Genomic DNA, 27,788 nt, shown 5'->3' with positions numbered 1-27,788 from the left:
GGGTGAAAACCTAGATTATGGTGTATCATATTAAAAGAAAATCATTTTTGATGACGGTAACCCTTCATTTATAATGTTGACTTGCTAGGGGCCCTCCATTAAAAGTTTACAAATAAAACGCTAATTCTTACCTAAATCTTAAGCATAATTGCAATTTCACTACGAATTGTCATAAAATCAAATCGATATGAAAATAAGGATGAAATAAATTTAAAATTAGAAAATAATGTTTTGCTCTTTGTGAACTATATCACATAAAGTAATCTTATGTTCTCACATTTTTGTCTATGAACCCCTGCCCCCCCCTTACTGTTTATTCTGTTGTATAACACCCTGGTTCTGACACTATCACTAAGAACCATTGAAACTAAACTTGCCTAGAGAGTATTCTTAAGAATGAAATGTTGATGTTTTTTGCAGAGAAAGAAAATTATTGTTCTGTCGGGCTTTTTTGTTTTGGGTGCTCTTTCGAGTAGCTTTGTTGGGTAGTACCATCTCGCAGCTATGCAGGGAATAACCTTCAACAAAAAGATAAATTTAAGAAAATTTTCAATAATCTTTCATTCTGTTTTCTGTACGAATCAAGTGTATGTTGAATGGAATTGAATTTTCTGTAAAAATTGGCGTTCAATGGCGGAAAAATCCTCTACAAAATTAGCAGTGGAATTTAAATGACAATAGAATAGATTGTATACGTTATATTTACAGTTGTTTTATGGGTTTCATAGTCTAGCTCTGCCTTTAGTGCTCCTGTCGATACTTGATCTAAACGAATATAAAAACACAAAAAATACGAAACACAAAAAACACAAAAATTTCACTAAGGATACCGCAAGTCAGACCATAGTAAACCGTGGAAAAACAACCGTGCTTTCTAATGCTTTCTGTTTGTTCTTATCAAGAACCATCGTCTAATATCGGTTGTAAGGCAAACAACCAACGCAAGCTTTTCCTTTTGATTCAATGAAAATCTAAAAATAAAAATTTCATATTAATCGTTTTATTCGTAATTCGATTGTTTATTCTATAGCATAAACATGCAATTAATTAAACAATTTGGTAAACATTTGTCCATGCAAAACTAAATGGTGTATCTGATAAATGCTTTCCCAGACTACCATTCTCATTCGAAAACATTTATTCAATTTTATTTTGAATCTCTTTTTATTACCGCTTCCATTGGTACTCGCCGCGTCCAACTCTTGAAAAAATTCAATACACCGCGCGTATAAGAGGAAATAAGGTTTTGAAGAAATTTTTAGATCTAGATGACCGAACCTATGTTAATTTTATGACTTTAATTTTCAAAGCTTTTTATGTTTCTTAATGTTGAGTTAGCTTTATCCTTTTTAACTGAGAGGGCCATTGCAGAAAAGGATATTGTAGTGACGTCACTCGTGGTTTTTACACCAAGTACTTCAACCAGCATTCCGACGCGGTAAATTCGATGGAATATTTACAACGGATGCGATCAATGGCACAATTCAAAAAGAGCACAAGGTCTGTTTGATGATGAATACTCCCCTGCTTTGTACTTTGTTATGATATCTATCTGATTATTAATTTTTTATAATTCGGTTAAAGAGAACCACCTTTAGTTGTTATTCTCCGATACTAGGCGTATAAATATGGTGCCTTGCTCACAATCAGCATAGAACAGAATTCAAAACAAAGACAGCTAGGCCTAAATTGATTTTTACCAATTCAAACCAAACGGATAATGCGACATCCTAAAACCCCATCACATTTTAAAATTGTATTATGATCTTCTAAAACTGTATTATTAGCAAAGAACTTCTTTCGCTCAAGTTATTCTTGATCAAACAATGATTTATTTTATTTGAGGTGAATGGTGGTGCACGAAAACAAGACAAATGCCTACGGCCTTTCGATACCATCTTAAATTGTAATAATTTTTCAAAATTTGCATCTATGAAAATAAGCTAGTCAAATACATTTTTCCACATTAAAACCAATCATAGCAATTACATTTACTCAATTTGTGAGTGTATTTAAAAAGTTGTACTCAAATTGTTGAATATATCTCTTGGAAAATACTTGTAGATAATTTTTAAGTTTTTTAAAACATAGATAGCTGTTGTATTAAATATGGCGGGTAAGGAGACAGTTATAATTTGATGTGACATACATAAAAGTACACCATTGGTAAGTCTAGTGATGTTTTGGTGATATCGGAAAAGGATTCTTTACAGGGAATGTGTGATATTCATCTTCTTGTAATAAGATATAAATACTACGTTGTCAAATGTATGTACAGTTTTATTTTTTTCTGTCTCATGTCACACTGTCAAGCTAATCTAGGGTGGGAATTCTTGATATTCTAGTTTGCTAAATATGCAAAATATGTGCCATCTGCAAATCTTGATTTCTTTACACTTTTGTTTTTATACACATCATAAGAATGTATACTTGAGTTGTTTCTCCAATCCAGTTTTCTTTGATAAACACAATTTCATATAAAGAAAGTTTTTCCAAAAGATGGAAAAGCACACCTGAAACAGTAAAGCACTAACATTTATTGGTCATCAAGATCAACATGCTAAATTATGATCCTGTGGACCTGTTTTCATAATGGCTCTGCAGGCCTAATCCATGTAAAGTTTGTTTACAAATTATTTGCACATGAGCTGAGACAATTTGCCCCAGCAGAAAGGCCAGTAATTTTAAAATTTCTATTTTTCAGCTTATGATCAAGTTAAATCTTATGATTGATATGGTTATAAATACATAAATATCATATTATTTAATTCCATTGTTTGTTAAAATCAGTTTACCTCCTTAAATACAAATCAGTGCCTTGTTGTTTGAAGAACCTATCACTTAAGAGGTACTCAATTTATTTGCTGTCTATATTATCGTAATTTAATGATGCTGCTAATAAACTTGACTTAATAATTCAGGATTTTCTTAATCATATTTTGCATTTTGAATTTTTCTTGCAAGGGTGATACATTTCAATGCATTGGACATCTATGATAGCCAAAAATTTTTCTGGTAATGATACTTGGTAGGTCATGCTATATAATAAGCAAGATTTGATTTTCTTAATTTTGTCTGTATTATTTTCTTAAAATGTAATCATTTTGTAGAAACATTTCCCTTTTAAACAATTGATTATTTCAGACACAACTAGAACAATATTGTTTTTGAAACTCTGGTTGACCTACTCTTGTTACTCACGAAATTTTATCAATGAGATCTAAAATATCATGACTTGCAAATTATTCTTTCCTTCAAAGATCTTTTACTGGTGATATATCAAAATGATGCCTGTATACAGCCCTCGTGGCAATACACATGGTATGTTTGGTGATATGACTCAAGGTGGGCAGTATGAAAGCTACAATCAACAGCCATATCAAGGTGAGTTTGTATCTTGTATAACATGTGTATCTCTGGTTTATAGGAATATAGGGATCATTGAGTTTAACATGCTGTTTGTGTTTTGGTTTTTTATAGCTTCACATTTTTGCCATTAGAATTTTTAAACCATTGAGAGTTATTTCTTTTATTATCTGTTTATGATTTGACTCTAATCAAGTATTTTATTTTGATTAAATTTGTAAGATTATTTTGATTCTTTTAGAATCTACCAAAGGAGACCATGGAAATATTCAGATGTTGTGAAACTAATTCTAAACCATGTTTGATGCCCATAAACCCATTTATATAGGCTCATAAAGCCAAAAAGTAACATTGGATAAATATTGCAGTTGAAGACTAGCATTTATTTCTCAATGACCCACATGGAGTAAAGGTTGACAAAAAAGAAAAAGAGAATTTGGATCTGGAAAAAATCACTCTCTTTATTGTTCTCTTTTTCCTGGTGGTAGTATGTTAGGCTGTTCAGTATTTTTATTCTACTCAAGTAGAATAAAGATTGCTTCTCCATCACTGTATAATCATTGTTTGTGACATAATTTTCCCAAACTTATCATACTAAATTTTTCAATTCTATTTAGGTGGTGGTTTTAGTTTTCACAAAAGACATGAGAAAATTGATTGGAGAAGGCTTGGTAATCGTAGTTTATTTGTTTATACATATTGTAGCATAATATTTATACATGTTTATGCATATTTTTTAAAGAGGAGGTTTAAAAGCCTGAGATCACTTTGCCATGAACATTTTTACCATCATAGGGAAAGTTTAATTTATATTTTAAATTGTCCTGTGTAGATTTCGGTATGCTCTTGAAGCAATTTTTGTATAGATTATATATCATGAAATTTCCTCTGTCATGTCTGATTGCTGCTCATAGACAAAGCTGTACATGCTTTGATGTATAGAAAAGGATGATTCAAAGTTGCAACTCTTTCCTGTTTTATGCACCAAAGAATATATTACAAATCATCTATTTAATTTCCCAGCACATAAATACTTTATAAGAAATTAGAACAAAGTGTCAAAGTAATAGATGTGTCCAGCTTTTCTTGCAATTTCTTATATTGCTATGATGTGCAGAACATTTCCAAACATATTATTTTGTATTTTGCTCAACGCAAATTAATAGCCAAAGCCTTGTCCAAAAAGCAAACACTCATTGCTTAAAAAACTTGAAAGAGTAACACCTCTTATTTTAGGACCTTAGACAAGATGATTTCTTTGATAATGCCTTAGTCGTTAAATGCATTTACAAAATTCCCTGGAAGTCTATTTTGCTATTTGGCAGTTAAAAGGTTTATCTTGCTATATAGCAAAGCTTTATCTGCGCAAATTGCAGTTCTCATATTGATTTATATTAATTTTCTTTCAACTGTTTTTTTTAAATATAAATTTACCTTAACTGTTTAATAACCATTTCTACATTGTTTTTTATGACTTAACAATTTTCCAAAGTACACCTCAAAGCTAATCGGAAAAGCTTTCCTTGCAGCCATGGTTGATATTGAGAAAGTGAAAAGGGAAGTTGATGTAAAAACACTACAGGACAATGTTGCAAATATAGCATTTTGTGATGTTGAAAATGAGCTGGTAATTGATACTCAAATTTTCTGTTCACATTCCTATAAAGGCAAAAATGCTGCTGCACATTATTTGTATCCTGTTTGCATTCTTCAGATGACTTTAATCAAAGTTTTAGATTTCTCTTCATAGTCTATTTTCAGATCTCTGTGCTAACATCCTTCATTTTCACTTTCCCGTCTGCTTTCAAATTAAGCTAAGAATGTTTGAAGTAGGCATCTTTATTTAAGCTGCAACTAGGGAAATTTTCTTTGCACTAGACTAGCTAGCTTGTATTAATTTCATTCATTATGTGAGGGTTTTGACATGTTTTATCAGACTTATAAAATGGTACAGTACTAATTTTTTTTTAGTTTTTCCCTCTTGAACTGTGTTCTGCTATAGGAAGCACACTTTCAGACTATCACTGTAACCTTAGAAGATTCCAAAGACTAAACTTTGAGTTGGATTTCGAAAGGAATAGATAGTCAAAGCTGTCTTAATACTTTGAGATAGTCCAATGAAAATGCATTGCCTAAGTAGTAAACTTAATTTCCAATTCTCTGCATCATGCTAACATGTGAACAAGAAGATCATTTCATTTCATTTCTCCAAAATACAATTTATGCAACATAAATGAAGATTTATGAAAATTACTCTATTTTACAGAATAATTTTTGACAAAGAAAAATCTATTTAGAGTAGTCTAGAATAAAGCAAAAGTACAGAGTAATGATAGTGAATTTCTTAAAGAGGAACTCTGTCAGTAGGGAAAATAATCAAGGAGAGAGTCCCCCTATTTAGTAAAGAAAATATAACATATATGTGATGGTTAAGATAAACAAACAGGCAAATAGCATAACACAGTGGTTATGAGCTCTTTAAATAAAAAGTTAAAAGGTCCTGAAGCTCTAAATAATAAGACGTAAAATTCAAAGAAATTTAATGATTTATTATATATTTCTTTGGTACTTTACAGAGTGTGAGAGAAGCTGATGCCAATTTGGTGAAGCTATTCAAGCTGGCACAGTTGCTGATAGAATACCTTCTAAATTCTCAGCAGTATTTGGAAGGCTATATTGCTCAGGTTGAGAGTCAGATTCAAAAAGCTGTTGAGGTTTGTATGATCAAAATTTGTGTCCAGCATGAAATGTGCTATGCAAGATAGCAGTATTTCTTTTTCCCATATTCAAAAGTTTTTCTTTTTCAAAATTTGCCTGGTGAATAGCATGTCCATGTTTCCTAAAATTATGCTCACTTCTTTATGTCTAAAATGAGTAATTAAGGATGGTTGTCTCATTTAGAGGATTCTGCTTGGCTCTTTGATGGTTATGTGGGTTAGATAAAATTAGATAAAAGGGGGGATTCTTTGTGTTTCCTGAGAAAAGAGTCTTTATTTCAATATGAATGAATATGACTTGGTTTTCTCAGTAGATGATTTAACCCTTTCAAATAGAAGTTCATTTTTAATGATAAAAAATATCAACACTATCAAACTGACGTTAGCGGAAAGAAGTAATTATCTACTTTGCATGTGTCTTAAACATATTAAGTAAATGATGAATAGTGACTATGACAAAGGTTATTTCTTTATTTACTATTGTACTTGATTCCTCAGTAATCTCTTGATTTTTTTTGTAATAATTGGATATTCTTTGGTTTAACAGGAGAAAAGTAACTTGAGTGCAGAGATCGAAAAAAAGAATATGGCTTACCGTGGTCTGAAGAAGGAGCATCAAAAAAATAAAAAGCTGATTGGAGAATATCAGCTAATGCTCCGAGCGGGTGCCAGTAAGTTCCATAAGGTAAGTGACGTCACTTTCTTTCCCATTCCTCTAAAGAATTAGGCCGATCATTCACGTTCGAGGGAACACGCAATAATGAAGCACTTAGGGATATTGTTGGTAGTTCCCACACCACATTTGATAACAATAGTTCACATCCTACCCCATTTGATAACAATTGTTTTATATTTCTATCTTTTTAATTTAAGAATTTTATCCTCCTATTCACTACGATTGGTTGTTTATTTGTGTTGTTCAATCCCGAATCAGTGGCGCTTAAATTGATCCAAATAAAATTGAAATATTTTTTTCAGTGTCCGTTTTGCATAAAGTCGTTCTTAAATGATGAATTTTTGAAAGCTCATATATTGCGAAGACACTCTGAGCAGTCACAAAACATTAAGATCGATGCGACGCCTGTTCAAAAAAATGTTATTGATACAAACCGCACTGGACAGCAAGGCAAGTCTGTTGACAACGAAGAGCTCATCATAGAGTTGAGCCACATTACATCGAAGCTACAGGAAACAGAGGCTCGATTGGTGGCAGAAAGAGAAGAGAGAGATCGTAAACTAGACGCTGTAAGTCTCCTTCAAACCAACGTCAAAACTTTGATTTTTTAGATAGTGTCAATGAGGCTTTTCTAACCCCTGCCTGATATAATGTCAGCGAAGACTGTCTAATATAGTGGATTGTAATTTAGAATCTAAAAAATGTTCATTAACATCAATTATTAAGCGTGTTAGTCTCTTTAGTTTTCTTAATTTTTGAAAATTATTGTGTTATCTTCCAAAAATGAGAATTTTTCGGAAAGGCTACAGTCCTCATCCATTTGCAGGGCAAGATCATGCCATTTAATTCTGGTAACAACCAGATATTCGTGTGCACATAGTTATATTTTCTAATACTTCTTCTATGTTTGGCCCTTAATTGTATACTGATTCAATTACTGGTAACCAAGATCTTCGTAAATAGTAAAATGTATATATATATGTCATATCCTTCTGGTGTTTCATTTTGACGTACTTCAGATGATCGTGATAACAATAAGTTCTCTTTTCTCTTTCATGGCGTATGACATTGTCATATTATAATGACTTTAACATGTTGTGCATTTTGCCTGAAAACATTCATGAAAATGAATTTCGGTCCAATAATTTTTTACTTTGGTCTGCCAATTTATTTTGCAGACAATGTTTTAGAAGTCTTTTAAAATGGAAGATGGATTGAAATATTGTCACTACAAGATCTTAATGGCTATTTAGTTTTAAACTCTCATGCTAGCATAATATCATTCTGCAGATCAGATGCAATCAATGCTTTGAATAACATCAGCTATCTTTGTTGAATCACAAGATTTCTTTATGAATTGTAAGATTGATTTCTTCTTTTGTCATAGGAAAGAGAAATGGAATTTAAAAAGATGCAAGAATACTCGCGAAGTGAATTAGCGGGTAAAGACAAAGAAATCGCAGATATGAAGGTGGTTATGTAAACTAAATTAGATGTTTATATGTAAACAAAATTAATTAAAAATAGACAGCAGCTGCCTGATGGCATTAAGCAGTTATCTTGGAGTTGCAACTTAGAACCACCCTGTTCTATACACCAATGCGTAGGCAACTCTGCCAATTCGGCATTGAGCATCTTATAAAAGACCGCTTAAACAGTAATTTTACTCAGTGGCGGACACTTGGTCAAATATTGGGGGGGGGGGGGGCAAGCCTATTGTTTTAATAAGATGACGTCACATTTCCCATTTTTTAGAACAAAAGAACGTTGCTCCGGACCGGTCGCCCCCCTCCCCCCTCGCCCTCCCAAGTGTCCGCCACTGATTTTACTTATATGTAAATAAATAGATCAGAACAAATTTGCGAAATGAAAATAGATGAATAGAGTATGGGTTGAGATGAAGACTGTCTCCATACTAATACAGATGTTTTTTGAGCCGCAAATTCAACTTTATAAAGAAAAGAGTGATGTCAGACAATGCATTCCATTGCCAGGTTCTGATAAAAAGTCACAAGGATATGTTTCTGGACGAAATTCGACAGCTACGTGCGGACAGAAACACGCTGCAGCAGGTGAGCAAGTTTGATTTGTTATAACTGATAGTCACAAACTGATACTGATGAGTTAGTTTTGGAAAAGGCAGAATGGTGGATTGTTGCTTTATGACGTCACACACGGAAAACACCATTAAGCATTGTGGAGCGTCTCTGGCCTACAGGAAATAGGCCTCGATAGCACTACAATACAAAATACAGTCCAAGTTATAAATTTAAATGATCATGAAAATCAGTAGACTTATGGACAGTAGGCCTTAGGCAAGGTAGCTTAACTTTCATAACACTATGCTAATTTTGCCAAAGGCTACTCCGATTTAGTTCTGATTTTCTATATTCAAATTGAACTTTTATGTAGCAATATCCCGTTCTTTTTTCGTTTCTTATTTTATGCATACTTTTTCAGAAATTCGACAATTTGTCAGAAATTCAAGGTTAGTATTAGTTACCCTGTTTCAATAATTCTCGTGGTTCTAGTTGTTTCAAGAAGAAGAAAAATTCAAATTGCTTTAGGTTCATGGCTGAAAAAATCAATTATCTTTACAAAAAATTGGATTTCGCTCATTTTATGCATTAAGTGATTTTTTGCTAAATATGAAGGTAAAATTTATAAATTCTAGGCTTTTTACAATGAACTTTGCATTGAATGCTAGCATCAGTTCTCAATCTTAAGCTGGCTGTTGATTAAAGTCTTAATGAGCAGGTGGTTTTAAAAAAAACAAATAATTTTTTTTGCCCAGTATCGTTTGGATGTTTTTAATTATTTCCAGGAACGAAGCCATCAATGCTAGGAAATCTACAGGTACAATTGAAGTTCCGTGATTTGATTTGCTCTAGATATGTTGTTAACCGATCGTGTGTGTCTTTAGATTTTTCAACTCCTCCCCCCATTTAATTGGCAGCTAACTGAAAAAAACATGCCTGTTAAATGGTCACAATTCCTACCTATTTCTTGCTGTCTAGTTATAAGTTTCCATATTTTCTCAAGAGAAATACGTCTCCCTACTAATATTCATTTGACTTGTAAGCAGCTTCCTTGCTTTCTAATTATGTCCCTCAAGCTCTGATAAATTTCATAGAATTCTTTGTCTATATGTTATGAATCTCACATTCACTGTGCATCTCAAAAGCTTGGCTTCTTCTTTATAATCCATGCTAACTCTATTGTTTCTCCAATGTTAATGCATACTAATGGGGTCAAAATTTCCTTGATTTCAGTTTATTAGTGGTAATGATTCTCATTTCACAATATCATCCATTCTCATTATCTTGCCTGTGTAATAGGATGTTACTGGAGAATCACACCATGAGCCAGACATGGCGCAGATCAAGGAGCAGCTGCAGAAAGAGGTACCACTGTTCAAACATTACATAGGAACTGATTGCTTAATTATCGGAAGATTGAAAACATGATTAACTTCGAAATTCACGACTTTTGAAGTCCAGAATTCAAAAACATGCAATGAAAATCACGTTATTCCAGACGAGCTAGAGATAGATAGATGCAAAACAAAATTTTAGCTGTTTTCACTAATTTCAAATTATTATGTTGGACCTTGGCAACAAATCTCTCCCAGAAGATAGGCAATTTTGCCATTCATATTATTTTGGAAAAAAGAGGTTTTGCTATTTTCAGAGGAATTATGTCTTTTTCCAAAATTTGATTTTCCTTTGGGGATTGGTGCATCCGTAATCCATGACTGAAGATTTCCTGTAAGAAAGATTATTTTCTTGTGATTTCCGTTGGCCTAAATAATTTTCTTGTCATCCGGTCATGGCGAAGGTAACGCCAAATTTATAATCCCCTGGTTAGGACCAAAGTTTTTTGTTTTTCAGCTAACGGAGTCGTACCAAGAACAATTAGAAAAAGTAACGAGGGCTGCGAGAAGAAGAGAAGACCAGATGAAGAAGGTGCATGCTGAAGAACTCGACAAGGTTTGTAGAAAACAAACAAGTGTTAGTTGCTTCTATTCCGAAAATTTAACTTGTGAAATTCTGTATCTGGGAACTTTAATTATGCTGTTGTTTTTGTGTAGGCTGAAAGTGGCGTTTTGACTGAATAAAAGGGCGTATATACGTATAATCATTGTCAACATTATTCGGAACACCCAACACTTTGCGCTGTGCATTTCTACTTTTCATTTTTTTCCCCAAATACTACTACCGCCTCCCTTTACCCCAGAACAATGTGGAAAGTAAAGAAAAATTGAGTACAAGCCACAGTATGAAACGTACTATTTCCTATTTCTTTAACTCATTTATTTTTGCTATAGTATATCCTCATTTTTCCTAGGGGGAGGGTGGGGGGAGTTTCTGAATTTGCCTTTAGTGTTCTAAGAATTTTGGCAGTGAATGTACGTTTGTTAACAGCGTTCATAAACTGCTGAAAATAATCCTACCCTCCCTGAAATGAAATTTCAATTTGAAAATTCACGACCTGGAAAATAAGCTTTAATCCTCCCCATCTTGATACCTACATGGTTTTAACAAAACATTGACTTTAGCACCAAACTCCGTAACAATAACCTTATCAGGAGTTTGGCCATAAATTTTTCTGTTTATTTACTATCAGAGTATACAGTAAGCATATTTCATAGCTACCGAAGAGTTATTCATTGTATATTCAGATTAAGACATTCCGATGTCATTTTAATACCAATATAATTAACCCTTGTTTCTTCAGTTTTCGTCATTGGTAACAAAATATGAAGATTCGTTAAAAAGATCGGAGCTAGAGAAGAGTGAAATGGAATCCAAATTTTTAAAAGAGCTGCAGTTAAATAGCATGGTATGGAGTTGAATGTCTTCACGTAATAGGTGTAAAGACAAATCCTAATCCCTGATTAAAGACAAATGTTTCTTTTACAATCATCTGCTTTCTATTAACATCAATCAAAACAAATATGATTATAAAAAATCCTCTTTTTTGTAAGTTTTGAGGAACAACAATATTTGCTTTTACGTCGTTGATGACAAGAAAAATTTGATAGGAATTATTTCATGGCTATTTTAGATGCAAACTACGACATCCGTTTTAATTTTTTCCCTTATCCTTCTCACTGTCCAATTGTGTGTGCTTCTGTCCTATGGTGTTTTTGTATTACCCCAGCCTTAATTCGAAATCAGTGGCTACTAATTCTTTGGTGACCGATTTTTTATGAATTAAAAGTTTTAATTTTTCAGAATCGTAACTTTCGATCACTTCCTTACATTATATTCCTACCGAGGATTAGGTAACTTTGAAAATTTCTCTATTTTTAACCAGAAATTCCAAGAAATGGTGGGCGAACAGCAGGTAATCTCTCAATATCTTACTCACGTTCCTAACTTACAGTTGAATTATCTTTGGAATCTATTTACATAAGCACGAAAAAACCGCTATTGTGTAGACAAAAGGAGCGTTTGCACCTTAGGTCTCCATTGCTGGTAACATTCTCTATGGGCAAGCGGCACTGATTGGTCTACCTTAACAGTCATGTGCTCGCGTTTCTGATTGGCCTATTTCTATCCACGACTTTTTGATTGGCCTATTTAGATCCTCAACTGGGTATATATATTTCCTAGCGTGGAGTTTTCGATCTATGTTCTAACATTTTAAACTCTGAAGAGTGTCAGACGAAAGCTTTAGTTTACTCAAATGTTTGCTTTTTTCAAAGCCATTTTGAATTATCTCTGTTGGTATTCATAGAATAATCATAATGGTTTTTCAGTCCTCGACATATTAATGGTAGCCAAGGACTGCTAATTTGTATATTCTAAACAAGTTTCAGGTTAATGATGTATAAGACGATTCAGAGTCTTGAATATTTATAAAAATCAATCATTAAGGGCATATACTGTTGTGAAACTTAAGCTAGCTTGCCTAAGGTCTACTGATCATGATAACATAGTTGCGTATTGTAAGAATATCCTTTAATTCTCAGCTTTTGTACAACATAGCATGGTTTGTATTTTAGACCAAGCTTTCCAAAATGGAAGAACGTCTCAACACAAAAGGGCGAAAAGATATTGCTGAAGAGGAGACCATTTTTGAATCAAATACAACGCCAAATGCTGTTTTTGCCTCGACACCAAGTACGTCCAAGTCATCTCAGTTTTTATGAGCTTCTTATCCCTGCTGATTAAAATTAAATGATTAGAGAATTTTGTATTTTCTAGCGAATTTTCCTGCCAAAAATCATTTCGAAATTCAAACCCCCAAACACTTTTCTATCCAATCACTTGCAAAAGCACTTCGCTCCATGACGTCAACGACGCAACAGGATTCTCTATTTGATATCTGAGGCGCGTTGCTCAGTCATGTTGCTCACAGCTGACACAGTAGCCTAGTCTCACCAACAATTTGTTGTAAGAACAAACTAAGCTTGAAAATTAAATTCGTCTTTTCTAAGGACTATAGGATCTAGCTTGTGTGCAAACGACAAGGGGGGGCGGGGGGGGGGGGGGTGGGTGGTGATTTTCAAAAGAAAAAGTCATTAAAGGTTGTGTCAAATGCTTTATTTGAATTTGATTGCCTTTTCATTCCGTTGTCTGTCGACTTCCCCAAAGCATTTTTTTCTTTAAAAAGAAATTGTTAACAACATTTGAATTTTCTTTCAGAATTTGCATCATAAGTTATCCACTTGTAAGGCCGATGCAAACAGTTATGGTTTTGAGCTTTTTAATCGTCAAATGTTCTTTTTACTGTCAAACTAATCAGTAGTTTTTTCGTACAGTATCTTTTATTTTCTTGACATGTGTTTTTAGTCATTCAGACTTGATAATTTTGATACAGTTTAAATTAAAGGCTCTTGCTTTGTCTAGTGATAAAACGATCGTTGGAGGACTCAAAGCAAAGACCAGACCAAGGTGACGTAATAAATTTCTTTCTGTTTTGCACTTCAGCTCGTAAACAATCCTATGATGGTACAAAACTTAAGAATAGTTTTGAAAAAAGCAAACATTTGAGTCTACTGACGCTTTTCGTCTGAAATTCTTCAGAGTATTAAGCTCTGATAGAGTCTTCTTTTTATACTCTGAAGAGTGTCAAACGAAAAGCTTCAGCATACTCAAATGTTTGCTTTCTTCAAAGCTATTCTTCTGCTTGTATGCCTGGAATACTTCCTTCGTTTATCTTTGCACATTATCAGCACAAACACAACGTTCCAACTTAACGATCTTGTTGTGAAAACTAATCCAAACTTCTTTGTGCTACATTTTTTACTTCATATTCGGATTAAGGTTCAGTAGGTATTCTCAATGTAAATTTTTACCATGCTAGTACTCGCAACATTGATTTTATGTTGACAGAGTTGAAAATTGATTAACAGAATTGACCATGAATAACGGTTATGTGTGTTATGTTTAACCCAAAAAGATTTTCGTGGTCAGTTCCTTTTAAATTTTTCAAGTTTTTTACAACCATGCAATCTTTAATCCACTCAGAAACCATACAAAAAATTGTGTTCTTGCTTAAAGTAAATCCTAATATGAGCTCAAAAAGGCTTATGATATGAAGTTTGGAGTGATTTAAGAATCGAAACGTCAAATTTTTAAACTGAGTATTCAGCTGGTTTTTTCGCTCCTGTGTCATTATATAATTTTAACCTCTTTAGATGGCACAATTATGCTCTATGTTGCTTCGAATGCAAAGAACAACTTCCGCGTTTGGAAGACCCCTTCACCAAGCTCAAGTGAATGGAAAGATTCCTTCGACTTCAGAGCACAATCAAGCGGAAAAGGACAGTTTAACAAACCGATTTATGTCTACTATGCCAGTGGATCTCCATATTGGAGACAATATGTATCTATATCATCAACACCGCCACGCTCATCGTACAAATTGGACTTTGTGTTTTACGTTTCGACGTTACAGTTAATGGGAACAGTAAAACTGTTCGTCCTTGATGCTGGAAGTGGTGACGTAGTCAAGTCGATGATCTCAAAGAGCGAAATCTATCCTGGATGGAAACAGAAGGGACTGTCGTTCTTTGCATTAAAAGGGCCGTCAAGTCAAAGTAAGCGGTTCAATGCTCTTTCGACACCCTATGTCTTTAGAAAGTTATTTCATGATTTTTTTCTCATTTTTTCAAAACCAGGCCGTAGTTACTATTATTCCTGAGGGCTACTTTTGCCCTCAAACAGCTGTTCCCCCTAATATTTCTTCGCTCTTTGCGGTACTGGTTGAAAAGATCTTTTTATTTGTTCCAGCATAGATTCATTTTGCGTCACCATTCCTTGTAACTTTAACATCATCTGGCATACCGTAAACCCTCGAATAAGCCCCCACCCTAGAACTACAAATTGTCAATAAGCCCCCCCCCCTCGAATAAGCCCCTACTGCTACCGTATATTATCGAATTGGACCCCTCAATTTGAACGTTTTTGCCATCTGAGGTTGCCTATGGCGTTTTATTGAATTACCACGACAAATTCATACTTTTGGTAGAAATTAATCAAATGCTCATAAAGAAATTCCTACTAAAATAAACAAGGTCTTTTAATAATGTCTTCTTATTTTCTACAATAATTTTATAAGCCTCCCTCGTATAAGCCCCCGTCCAAAAATATATTACGATATCTTATTCAGTATTCGAGGATTTACGGCGTATTTTCTACATTGGAGACATCCAACGGCATACTACCAATAAAAGATGCTGCAACACAATCTGTCACTTTATTTGTGATCGCTCAGAATTTGATTAACAATACAATAAGATATTCGACAATGGTATCTCAACAAATTCTTTAAAAGTGACAATCAATTGATCTGCATAAAGGTCTTTAAACCGATTAAATGAGATTTCACAATCTCTTACAGCATTTAAGTTGACAGTCACAATTTCTACTAAGAAGAATTTGTAAGAGTTGGATGATTTAACGTTGATTGCCATTTTGGAACTGCCTCATGTTTAGCAAATCTTTCACTTTTGGCAGCCCCTGATCAAAGTTCCTTTCTAATAATTATACACGGAGATTTACAAATTGAGATATTTATTTTTGTCACCATTTTAGAAAATTCATTTCATGCTCTTGTTAATCAATTCCTAATGAAACAATAACATCAGAAATAGAGCCTGGTAACCGAATACAAGCTCTTTAAACTATTTTCCCTTTTGTTTTAACAAGTCTGCATTCTGTTTCCCTGTTCTTTTGTAGATCTGGCGAAATCCGTCTCATTCCAAAGCACTTTCAACGAATCAGAGCTCGATTCAGGTGTCTCTTTTACTTGTGTTACGATTGCTTTCCATTTGAAAGCCATTCTCCATTCAAGCAGCAAAACTTCTTGGTATACACCCATTGCGTTTTGAACGATTGCTTGGCTCTGCAGGATACGCAAAGTTTTTCTGTTTGTTGATACCTATTCACAAGGCCAGTTGACTAACGATATATAGCTCTGACTATCGTCGATTCGGTATTCACAGGGCCCAAATCCTTTCCTTTATTGTCATAATTTAGCTTACACTGTTTTCATTGACTGAGACTTTAAAGGTCCCTATGCAGCGAAATTTGCTTTAAAGTGCCTATGAGGTTTAAGTAGTCAACAGTTAAGTGTAGCTACTAGATAGCGACAAAGGCAGCTCTTGATACTAGAACTCTCACAGTACTCTCCAAAATGATGGCACCAACTAACATTCAGCCTGCTTTTGTTGGAAGATAAATATTTAATACGATGTATTTGTTCTTTTTAAAAGCTGATGACGTATCAGTTTCTAGCTATGCAGCAACAGAAGACGCAAAGAAGGATTTAGCAGCAGCAATAGCAAGGTGAACAATTTGTCATGTTACTAAATGGCTAATGGTATGAGCGATAACTCACTGTTTCGGGTCATGACACGAACAAAAGCATATTGTTTCGTGCTAGCAGTATTTGAAGGGAAATATTGTATATGTTTTATACAGCCCTTTAAAGCTTTTTTCACGTTGAACCTTCTGATCTCTTTCTTCCAATATTAACTCTTACAAAAATCTTATAATTCTCGCTTCGAAGGACAAAGAATTTTCGGAAGTTGATGAGTAACCGAGCTCACAATTTTAGCCGTGCGTAACATGACTTTGTGTCAGTGGTGCAGCCAGAAGTTTTCCATTATTTGAGCCTGGCCTTCCGCCATGAGGATGGCTAAGATATCTTCTTCAACCAAGGCGTTTATCAATAAGATTGGCTGAGTTCGACCTGCCGGGGGTAGCCTCCAAGCCCCCCCTAGTGCCACCCCTACTTTGCATCTTTTGTGCTCGTCCTTATAGGCGCTTGGGAATAAGGTTCTTTCTCATATGCCGATTTTCAGGGACAGAATATCGCCATTTCTCTTTTTTGGTGACGGTTTGAACAGAAGGCCATATTTAAAGGAAAGAAACCCTGAAACTAATTACCTTCTTGGTATTATATTTTACAATGGTTTCCTTTACTTTTAATCTGGTGCTGACTTTTTTCCCACATTTTGAGTAGAAATGGGATGAACTAATTAGCCGCCATTAAATTAACATTTATTCTAGTCAATCTGGTTAGAAGGAAAGTTAAGGAGTTATTTGCAGTGTATTTCAAGACCGGTTATTCATGGGCTTTGATGTCAAAAATTCGCAAATGCTGGCTTTTGATGTTTGGATAAATGTTTTTGGTTGTGATCATTATGTTTACCTGTCATAGGAGTCGTGAAGATCTTTTTAAAGATGTAAAGGAAGACATTGTCACCAAAGAAGTCGAGAAAACCATGGATGATTCAGAGATGCTTGAGGAAGAAGAGGAGGATGCCACATTTGACGAAGCAGATGGGGCTTTGTACGTAACCAATCTTAAGCATTATCCTTGCACTCTTTCTAATACTTGATCCTTTGTTACTTTGTATTTCCGTTGTTTTATAAGAAGAGTCTTTATATTTTATTAAGGTATTAAAAGCATGTGTAGCAGGATACCAGGGCTGCGTTTTAGAGCCAAGTGAGCTTTGTTTTCAAATATATTAGATGTGATAGCTCAGGATATAGAGCATAGATCACCGTAAGTCCTCCAATGAGCCCCCCCCCCTTTGAATATGCCCCACTCAAATAAGATCCCACTCTAAAGTAATTTTTGTGAAATAAGCCCCAACCCGCGAATCAGCCCCCGTGGGCTAAGGTATTGCCCCGCCAGCAATAGGTTTATCCCATCTGTATTTTTGACATACAGACCTACTTTAAATAGAAGAACAAAATTTACCCTCGTAATGTTCTTGGCAGCTTCTCAGTAAGCCCCCATCTACGAATAAGCCCCCTTGAATAAGCCCCCCTCGAATACAACCCCATCCAACAATTATTTTGCGAAATACGCCTTTCAGAGTTTAGGACTTACGATACTGAGTGAAGATATCGTTGGACATTGCCACTGCTTTGTTTTACACCTAGAGAGGAACTAGCCCGGCATTCGCCAGACTGTTTAACTTTGCCAGTACGAGAGTAGTTTGCCAGTATAAATTTTAACCTTAAATGGTGGCAACAATAAAATTGAAAGAAAGTACAGTGCCTTCTGTAGTATTATGAAATTTTTTCAGTTTTGTAGTTTGATTTTCGTGCTGTTTTTTGCAGAATCGCCACTGGAAGCACATCGCAATGGGTATATATTAACTTGCTTTATTAATTTGTTATTCTAGTTGGTAAATTTACCTGGAGAAAAGCATTTCATTTAAGGAATAGCACTTCATCGTGTTACATTTATAAAAACCTATTTATTGACATTTATAAAACCTATTCTTTGTGAAGTTTTTGAGGCCCAACATTGCTTCCGAAATCTTCAAATGTCAATTTGCTAATACACGCGACAGGTCTAAAATTTGAGAGTTGAAATCGATTCCTTGTAGTCGTGTTATTTCAATTATATTTCTTGGGTCTGGCTTTCAGGGATCGACTTTGTTACAGACTGGCCAATTTCTGCCATTTCCAAACAACCCTTTAGCCGTTGGTAAGTTTGAATTCATATCCCTAACAGTAAACTGTGACGTTTTAGTCACTCACTTGTTTTGTCAGTAGTTGGTTGAATTGTTTTTTTTTCAAGTTTCGTGAATCCTTTGCTTTCATCATCTAATAGCTTTTCCAGGAACATTCTAAGATCTCTGAAAACGTTGGCCATTATTTAGAAATTAGATTGCAAATTCTGAATCCATGATAACAAGGATGAATTTTTTGAAAATTTTGAGAGAACCCCAATAAAATAGCTTTTGATGTCTAAGATCCAACCATATCAGTTTTGATGAAATTCCATTCACTTTGGCATTTTTATAGCTATAAATCCTTGTGTTTTCAAACAGAAACAATGCATTGAATTATACAGCTAGGACCTTAATGAAAGGATTCCATTACGCGAATGAATACTATTGTATTCAGTTTTTAATATTATCTCTTTGAGATGTAATATGTCTGCCTAACGTATAGTTATACTCATTTATTCATGTTTCAGCTCGGTATAATCACACAAAAGAGATGATCGACTCGTGTCGAGAAGAAGCCGTAGAAATCTTGAATCTGAACCTGGAGAAGCGAGGAATTGATCTCGTAAGTCACAAATCGGCTTTTTATCACTTTCCAATCTTTTGAAACTGTTGAAGCTTTATGTCAACTTTAAAAATGTGGACGAAGTTTCGTTTATTGCTATATTTTTAGTATTGTTTATTGTACGGGAGTAACAAAAAGCTAGAATGTTTGCATACAACTCATTAGATGCATATGTAATGCAAACAAAACGTAAACATTATTGAAAAACGCAAAATCAAGTCACGTAAGCTGAGAAAAATTATGCTTTAAATGGTTTGAAGAATAATTTTTACATCGTTTCAAAGCATCAGGTTTCAAATTTGCATCTTGAAGAACTTTTGATGTATTTTCTTATGGAGGAGGGTATAGATAAACGAACCGCCAAAAAGCAGACGGTGATTCAAAGTGTGTTGTTAATATGCATATTTTCATGGAATTCAATGGAGAGAAAACTGAGTTTCAAGTATGAGACTTATTGCAACATCTTGGAAAGTTACTTTTTTGTTTTTACATTGCAGCTATTAGATTCTGTCAATCAAAAATTGGCCAATCAGTGAGCGTAATGGCACTCACACGCTTGTTCATTGGCTGATATTGATTGACAGTGTCTTAACCCACTTCAGTATCTGTCGATTGAATTTCAGTAAAGGGTATAGGTAAAGTAGATATTGCCATGTTTGTTGGTTGTTTGTCTTAGGATGCTGCTGGTATGACTGGCGAGCAGTATGAGTCAAAAATGAAACTGCATGTGAATGAAGTAAACACCATGACGAAGGTTGGTGTGCATAGACCTTTTGCTTATTCTGGTTTTTCCGCCGTACGGAAGTGATATTCTCTCCCCGTTTCTTGGTGGGCACTTGTAAAGACCAATGTTTTTTCTTCTGTGGAAGAATTATTCTTGAAATCTATTGCGAATTTCAAAGTTTGATTGCAAGATATTGTTAGAGCGTTGCTTTAATTCTTCAGACACTGTTACAATAAGGATTTTTCGCCTCTGTCCTCCTTAAAAATTCAGGGGATTAGCCAGAAAAGGCTAAAGTGATAAAGTTCTTCTTGATAAGATGCAGAAATTGCAGAGCTTGGTAGCGGAGTATCCTGGCAATGGAATAAGGAATTGAAGTGAATTTCATAATTAGAGGAATAACTTGGTGAAGATAATCTGGAATACGGTAATAACATGAAAAAAAATATGACGTCACAAGGCGTTTCTGCTTAAATGAGCTTAAATGATTTACGTGGAATTTAAAGCAAGCATCGAAAAGCTATTTTACCCTCAGCCAAGCTTAAGGCCTGATTAATGTCTGTTGTGGTAAAACTTTCGTTTGCCTTTCAGAAGCGCCCAGAAGAACTTGCCAAAAGGAAGAGGTAGTTTTAAATTTTGCTAAAAAATCTTCGAAATTGTATTTTTCAATATTACATATGAGTTCTCACAAACCCATTCCCAAACTTAAAGAAGAGGGAGACCTGAACGATATTCGTAGAAAATTTACTTTCTTCATAAAAATATGCTGCTTGTTGCCACTGTACCTATTTTATTTTTGTGTTTTCAATTGGAGTCACATACGCAATGCAACTGTTAGATAATGGAGTGCAACTGTTGTGCACCACGGCTGCATATGTTGAGAATGCGAGACCTGTGACATAACAAGAAGGACTGTAATCTCAATGAGGTCTCTGTTGTTGTAAGTAGGATCATTAGGATCTGGCGAGGGATATGAGAAAGCTTCACATATCAATACTACAATGAAAATGCATTTTTCCTGATTTTACTTTTATCGCTCATTTGCATAGACTGTATGAAGACATTGACAAGCTAGCAAGAGAAGCACTTGGAATCAGCGAAGAACCAAAATCAGCAGGTATTTCTGTGAAGTGAAGTTTACTTGATATTTTAATCGTTGTTTTCTGTTTTGATATTCCTCACAAATGTTGCTGGAGTTTGTAGACAGAGTAGACGTATTAAAAGAGACCTGTGATCAAACTTAGTCATTCCATAATTTTTGTCTACTATTAATTGCCACCATTTGTCACAAAACTTTTTAAGCAAACGAGTTTTCATCAACGTGCTTTTTTTGAAGGAGCCACACTGCTAGGAGTACCTGATGGTCTTAACTCAAAGATCAAACAATAAAGCTGTGTTTCCCTTGGTACGTTCTGGCAAAGTTCATTAACCCCCTTTTTTCTCAAATTTTAGAAAAAGCGAAAAGCAAGCTGAAAAGTGCAGTTAACAAGATAAAGAATGCTTCCATATTTGGTAGGACCAGTCCTAGAAAGAAAGATAATAAGTGAGTTTGTCATTTCTGTCATTTCACCAGTATTGTATCAACATTATTATTATAATTAGCATCATGATCAATTTTCAAACATTAGCAGTCACCATATTTACAATCAATAACAAATTTGTCATGACAAATTTTGTTCTTAATAGATCGACAAAAATAAGGACTATTTGTTTGCTAGCTTTGAAGATATCATCAACAAACTTAATTATTTCACTTACTGTAAGGAAAAGTCGTCAGAGCCTTTCCAAATTGTATATTCCCTTCCATGTATTTTGAAGGGAATCCAGTAGTCGACCTACCAGCTTTATAAATGAGTCATTTGACGATCCACCTTCACCCAAGACTCCGAAGCTGGCGAAGTCGAACCAAAGCATCGAAGAACTGAAACCCTTGCCTGAACCAAAGTCAACACCAAAGCAAGAACTTGAATCTGATACCAATGATGCAGTTTTTGATGACATCAGCGATAATTCTCAGTGGGAGTCAGAAGAATCAGAGTGAGAAATTTCTTTGCTCGTACCCCGCTATCCAAAGTGCCCATCCCTTGAGAATCTCTGAAAGCCAAGGGCCTCTAAATTTGTGGTCTAGCTTATTTACCTTGGGGTGATTTATGTCACATTCTCCGAATTTTTCGTGTTGATGCATTTCAAGACCAAGGTCTCTTTTGGAAATAATGATTGCAGTCTAAATAGCAATGTGACTCACTTGCATAAAAACAGAATGAGAGAAGAATATCTTCGGACAGTAGTAATTGATTTAAGAATTGTGAAAACAGAAGAAATGTAATTTGCGCCATGTAGATTTTATTGACAAGCACAATGATTACCCATGGTTTTTGCGAACCTTTGCGGCCTAAAGAGAACTCTTGAAACCTGAAGATGTGTATTTGTTTACCCAAAATGATTTTGAAAACTTCATTTTATCTCTTAAAGTTACGAAAGCCATAGTCCTCCTGGAGGTACAGCACTGCTACCGAAAGTCACCGTGGTAACTAAACCAGGAGAGAAAGAGATGGGGGTAAGTTCTATTGGCTTTTACCTTGGTTCAGAGGAAACTATTTATTTAAGATTATGTTAAGTAAAGTAAGCAATTTTAGTAATCAATGTTTGCTAGTCAGCATTTGTTAACCAGCTCTCTGAGCAATGTTTATTGCGTTTAGGAAGAGTCTTGTATCGAGAAGAAGTTGCTATTCACCGCCTGTCTCTCCCTGTCAAAAGTGTATAATTCCTTCCACCCTCTGGAGCAGCTTCCATCCCAACATCTTCAATTTGCTACCCACCCATAATACCTTCCCTGCCCATTATCCTTCCATTTTTTCCATCTGCCATATTTCCGCTGCCATGGTGCTATTGACAGCCCATCCAGCCCCCAAGTCCCAATAATGCGCTTGCACCCATCCTACTTCTTGAATTTGTATGAAAGGTTCAAGGCAATGTTAATAACACAGTAGAAGGATAGCAATTTAATTTCTAGATGTTTTGCTGTGTTTGTGACAAAATGTTTCGTTACAAATCCGACCTAGTTAAAATATGTTTTTATTCTTTTGTCTTTTTCCTTTTGTTTATTCTTTTGTCTTTTAATCTGACCTAGTTAAGCCTTTATTATTCTTTAACTACTCTGCTAATTATCTTCCATTTTTCGCAATGTAATTGCAAACTTCTTTTTTCACCAAAGACATCTTCGCCAAAGGTTTCGATGCGAGAGCCAAGAGGCGAAAAGGTATGCTTTCGAAGACATTATCACTTCAAAAAGATTCAACATGACTGAAAAGCTATAACAGTATATTGAACGCTATAACAAAGCTATCTAAGTGAATCTAAGACACCTCTCAGTGTATTGAACGTTGAATCATGACAAAAAGGTAATTTATATTCAATTACGAATCGAAAGTAATTCGACAGGAAGAATTGCTCGTTTGATTGGTCTTGACCATTCTTCGCTGCAAACCTCTCACACGAACGAGAGATTCTAACGATAGTTTTCAGTCTACGTGAGTTTTGTCTGTTGTTTTATATAGACCGACTCAAATCGTCAAAAGACTTTACAGCACAATTCACTACTCTTTTATGTGATTTCAATGTCATTTTTTAGGTCCGTGATTTAGCTGCAAGCTTAGAGGCACGTCTGTTTGCAAGAGAGGGCATCAAGAAACCGACTGGAGCCGTCGATCTGCATGACACGTTGAAGAGTGAGCAAGGAGATTTCCAACAAGATTCTAAGGTGAGAAGGAGATGGTATTCTTATTTTTTACTCCCAGTGATTTCAGAAGTATTTCAAGGCTGGAAACAGTAATTCCAAGAACAGAACGACATGGCTCTGCTAATCAGGAAGCTGTATATGCAAAAGGAACTACCTTGGTTGGGTCATAATTTGTTGGGAACCTCTAAAATAGTGGCAGTTCAGTCTTTCTATCGAATATGCAATTACTGCTTCATCTGAGGCATTTAATTAATAATTAGCCTGATGTTTAGTGATTATGTGCAAGGAAATCTAGTGTGAGGTGCTTGAGGATCTTTTTTCTGTTCGTAATGTGAGCCACCTAAAGCTTCAATACTCTTGTGTTGAGGGGTCTTGGATTGTTCACAAAACCCGGAAAAAAACACGTTACAGCTAAAGCTTTTTTATTCACTGTGCCATGGGGATGTGATATTATCCATCAGCCTTCGTTCCTCTTTACAAATAATGGTTTGCACATACACCTTCTTTTCCGTCCCTTTCTTTCTCTTTCCGTCTCTGTACGGCTCTGTCCGGGTCTCTGTCCGGGTCTCTTTCTTACCGGGTCTCCCCGTATTCTACCGTCTTTTCCGCTATTTCAATCCTAGTTTCACAGCCTTTCTCCATGAAGTACGATACTGTTTTATAAGCACTAAAATAGCATTTATTCTGTGCTATCCCCCCTTAAGTTAATCTCATTACGGATGGAAAGCTCCTCTGTCCGAATTCCCGTCAGGGTGCTAATCTCTAAAACTCGTGCTCTTTATGATTATAATAGCCAAACATTAAGAAATTTGATGATGACGATGATGACGACTTCGATGATTTCGACCTTTCATCCGCAATGGAAGATGACTATCCAGAAATTTCACCAACAAAGTACGTATTTGTTCTTCTTTGTAACTTTAAGGTTTTAATGATTCCCCTAAAATTGAACTTTTCTTTTATAGTATAATTTTGATTCCTCTTTTCTGTTTAATACCTGCAATGATGTTTCTGTTAAATGCTATTAGAAATATTGCTTCTGCGTTTGCAACGAGCTTGTAGAAGGGGATCTGGACAGAGAACAAGCTTCTAGAAGGACTGGGAGGGGGTGGGAACGTTCTCGCAGGGAAAAATAGGGCTGATAGCAAGGCTGTAAAAGAAGAGAGGGACAGGGAATTAGCAATCAGCTTTCATGCCTTTTATTTCCGATTAGAAATAGGTCCTTATAGCATTGCTGCAAACCAGGGCTCAAGAGATGGTTAAGAATGAGATGAGGTGGACCCCCCCCCTTGTATGGGTGTCAAAGAAGGAGGTTTATCGTTGCAGACACGCTTCAAGTTTGTACAGTTGTGTATAGATATCAAGGAAGCTTTTTATCTTCACTTTTTTCGTTTTAGGAGTGAAACAAAACGGCAAAATTTCGGTGAGTGTATTGAATTGTATCTCTCTTGTAATTAGTACAACTAGCGAACGATATTCTTCAAGTTGCTGTTGTTCAGAAAGGGTTCCTACAGTTGAATCCCGTTAAGTCGTACCGATAGCTAGGAATTTCACTATGTCGTACCGATTTTCAATTCCCATCGGACTTTCGAACCCTATTCAAATAGGAAAACGTAACACGGATGGTTCGGGCATACGCTAGGTCGGATAATTTCCTGAACCCCCTTGCAGATTAGATTTTTGCCAGATTTAAATATAGATGCCTGTCTCTTGTTTCAAGTCTTTTCGTTAGGCCGTTACCTTTCAAGAAATGTTACTCAAGGAATTTATTTTAGCAAGATCATACTCTTCAGTACTTTTTGGAGATTGGACGCTGGAATGGATTCAATTACAACCGTGGAAAAAAGTGTTGAGATTTTTCGTTCCTTGATATCTCTGCTAGTAAAAAACGTACCTACCTTGGAACTCTTTGTGAATCATGGCATCAGCATTAGTAGCCCAGTGCAGAGTTTCCTGCATCAACGTGCTTACCCTAAACCTATCTTGTTATGTAATGCCGTCATTAATATAGCTGTTATCTACCCTAAATTCAAGATTCGCCTGCCCTAAACTTGCACATGCTAGCGCCTACTAAATGAATTGGTGTCGTGGTTAACAAAGATTTTTTATATAAGGTTATTTTGAAAGTATTGCTAAGTGCTGTTCATAGCCAGAACCAGATGACGTCATGTCTATTTCGGCTGTGAATCGCCCAGAATGTTATATTTTGTTTTTAACATTGATTGAAAAAATAAAATGAGAAACGTATCGAATAACCTTGAATGGGGGTGGGGGTAAATGTTTGACTATAGAATGGGGGACTATAGATGCACGTAACGTTTTGAGGATTTGTGTCAACAGCTGCTGCTTTAAGGAAAATGCTTATGCCCAGATATCTAATCTAAACCCGAAGAAAAATGTCACAGGTTTTCTACAAATGATTGAGCTGAGGAACTTGGTTAGCCAAGACTAACATTAACGCAACGTTTCATCAGGTGTTTGCGACATCAAGAATCGTGTCGTCAGAGCCTCGTATCCAAAGGATAATAACGAACTAACTGTTGAGCTTTCCTTCATTCTAGCTTCTTCAAGGCCGTTGCCTCACGCCGGAAGCTCGTCAAAGTTGCAGGGAAGCCAAACCGCTATCTCGAAATTCACTGCGGATGATGATTTTGATAATGACAGCGATCTGGGACTGTGACCAAAAGAAAAAATATCTTGCCAAAGACATATTCCACCCAACGATTGCTGTCAAAAATGATAAAGGAAATCACACCCAGGGCAGACCCTCAGAAACATTTAAATCAATCTCCCTCGCAAGTTAGGACTTCTTAATTGTGTTTCCCATTGCTGTTACGTTAAAGCTAACTGTTTGTACTTTACAAAGCGAACATTTTTATTCGTTTTTTACTAGATATTTAATAGAATGGTTTCGAAGAAATCATCATACTCGTTCGATAAATTGCCATCATTCTTTTCAACTTCATTCTTGTGCAATCTTAAGTCAACTAATCCCAAAATTGCTCAACTGGTGTAATTTATGATAGGGTAGGATGCGTCTTTACTTTCAAGATCTATTCTGTTTGGGGGGCGAGACTTTTGCAAGGCTATAGCCTTATTCTTTCATAAAGATTAACTCGTCTAAATCAGTGTCTAAATCAGTGTTAATTTTTGAGAAAATTAATACGTTTACCCTTAACTTACTCAAAATTCTCATTTGTTGTGATCATTAAAAAGATTTTTTAACATGTTTAACAGAAAAGAAATTTCGAAAGATATTGATGAATTTTCTTAGCCTATAGTCTTGCTTTTCTTAAAAATCGACCAATCTGAAAAATTGTTTATTTTTGAAAAGTACAATTTTTCTTCCAAAACTTAGCTGAACTCTTTTTGTCTCTGATAATATAGAATCAAATAAACTTATTTTTGGAAGAAAAATTTCTAACAACAAATTGACCAGTTTTCTAAGCCTATTGTCTTACTCAACAGATTGATCCATCTAAAGCCCTGTTTACACTACACAAACTAACCTGGGTTCGCCCTAGGTTAAAAGTAACCCGGGTCGAACCCTGATGCGTTTACAATGAAAACTGTCGACTTTGTAGTGTAAACGGAATCAAGGGCGGACCTGGGTTAGTTAGATATCGACGCATGCATAACATACACAAATTGAAGGCGAGGATGAACAAAATGGCGGCGGTCAACGTGTATACTGTTTGTCAACTTTACAGAATACAATAAATCGACTTTAAAAACAATTATTCCCAGTGCGGGCTTCGTACAATGAGGGAATTCCGGATTCGCGCTTTGCTTTTTTTTGCATTCGGCGCCATTTCCGTCACTACGCATGCGTCCTAAAGAAACTAACCCAGGTTCACCCCAGATTTGCGTTTACACTACCTACACTTTATCTAAACTAACCCAGGTTCGACCTAGGGCGAACCCACCTTTTGAGATGGGTTGACTAACCTGGGGCAAACCTGGGTAAGTTTGCGTTTACACTACAAAAATCTAACCTGGGTTAGTTTTAACCTAGGGC

At 35.4% G+C, this 27,788-nt stretch overlaps 1 protein-coding gene across 2 annotated transcripts; it reads left to right on the top strand.

Moving 5' to 3' along the window:
* Positions 1 to 6: 6 nt before the first annotated feature.
* LOC135684888 (uncharacterized) lies at positions 7 to 27,023 on the top strand. 2 transcript variants are annotated; one of them, XM_065200581.2, is made up of 37 exons: positions 7 to 1,500; positions 2,092 to 2,166; positions 2,965 to 3,028; positions 3,261 to 3,384; positions 3,984 to 4,037; positions 4,896 to 4,993; positions 5,943 to 6,080; positions 6,631 to 6,768; positions 7,062 to 7,328; positions 8,147 to 8,230; positions 8,754 to 8,831; positions 9,220 to 9,247; positions 9,584 to 9,615; positions 10,098 to 10,163; positions 10,650 to 10,748; positions 11,497 to 11,601; positions 12,079 to 12,108; positions 12,770 to 12,887; positions 13,617 to 13,661; positions 14,408 to 14,809; positions 15,951 to 16,007; positions 16,487 to 16,559; positions 17,437 to 17,568; positions 18,348 to 18,375; positions 18,660 to 18,720; positions 19,216 to 19,310; positions 19,987 to 20,064; positions 20,623 to 20,654; positions 21,081 to 21,148; positions 21,484 to 21,574; positions 21,850 to 22,068; positions 22,504 to 22,588; positions 23,246 to 23,290; positions 23,663 to 23,791; positions 24,564 to 24,664; positions 25,168 to 25,193; positions 26,332 to 27,023. In XM_065200581.2, exons 4-37 carry the CDS (start codon positions 3,285 to 3,287, stop codon positions 26,448 to 26,450), a joined length of 3,321 nt encoding a protein of 1,106 aa, XP_065056653.2. In that variant the 5' UTR covers positions 7 to 1,500; positions 2,092 to 2,166; positions 2,965 to 3,028; positions 3,261 to 3,284; the 3' UTR covers positions 26,451 to 27,023. The 2 variants fall into 2 exon arrangements, with proteins under 2 accessions (XP_065056653.2, XP_065056654.2); XM_065200582.2 differs by lacking the exon at positions 2,092 to 2,166.
* Positions 27,024 to 27,788: the final 765 nt, after the last annotated feature.

Source organism: Rhopilema esculentum, chromosome 21 (genome assembly GCF_057945365.1).
Source record: "Rhopilema esculentum isolate cy_ngs chromosome 21, ASM5794536v1, whole genome shotgun sequence".
NCBI lineage: Eukaryota > Metazoa > Cnidaria > Scyphozoa > Rhizostomeae > Rhizostomatidae > Rhopilema > Rhopilema esculentum.
This window is presented reverse-complemented; position numbering and strand designations above follow the sequence as displayed.

Coding starts and splice junctions, on each gene's coding strand:
- LOC135684888 (XM_065200582.2), top strand. CDS start 3,285: ATGATGCCTGTATACAGCCCTCGTGGCAATACACATGGTATGTTTGGT. Junction 4,994..5,942: donor GTGATGTTGAAAATGAGCTG/GTAATTGATACT, acceptor GGTACTTTACAG/AGTGTGAGAGAAGCTGATGC. Junction 11,602..12,078: donor AGCTGCAGTTAAATAGCATG/GTATGGAGTTGA, acceptor ATTTTTAACCAG/AAATTCCAAGAAATGGTGGG.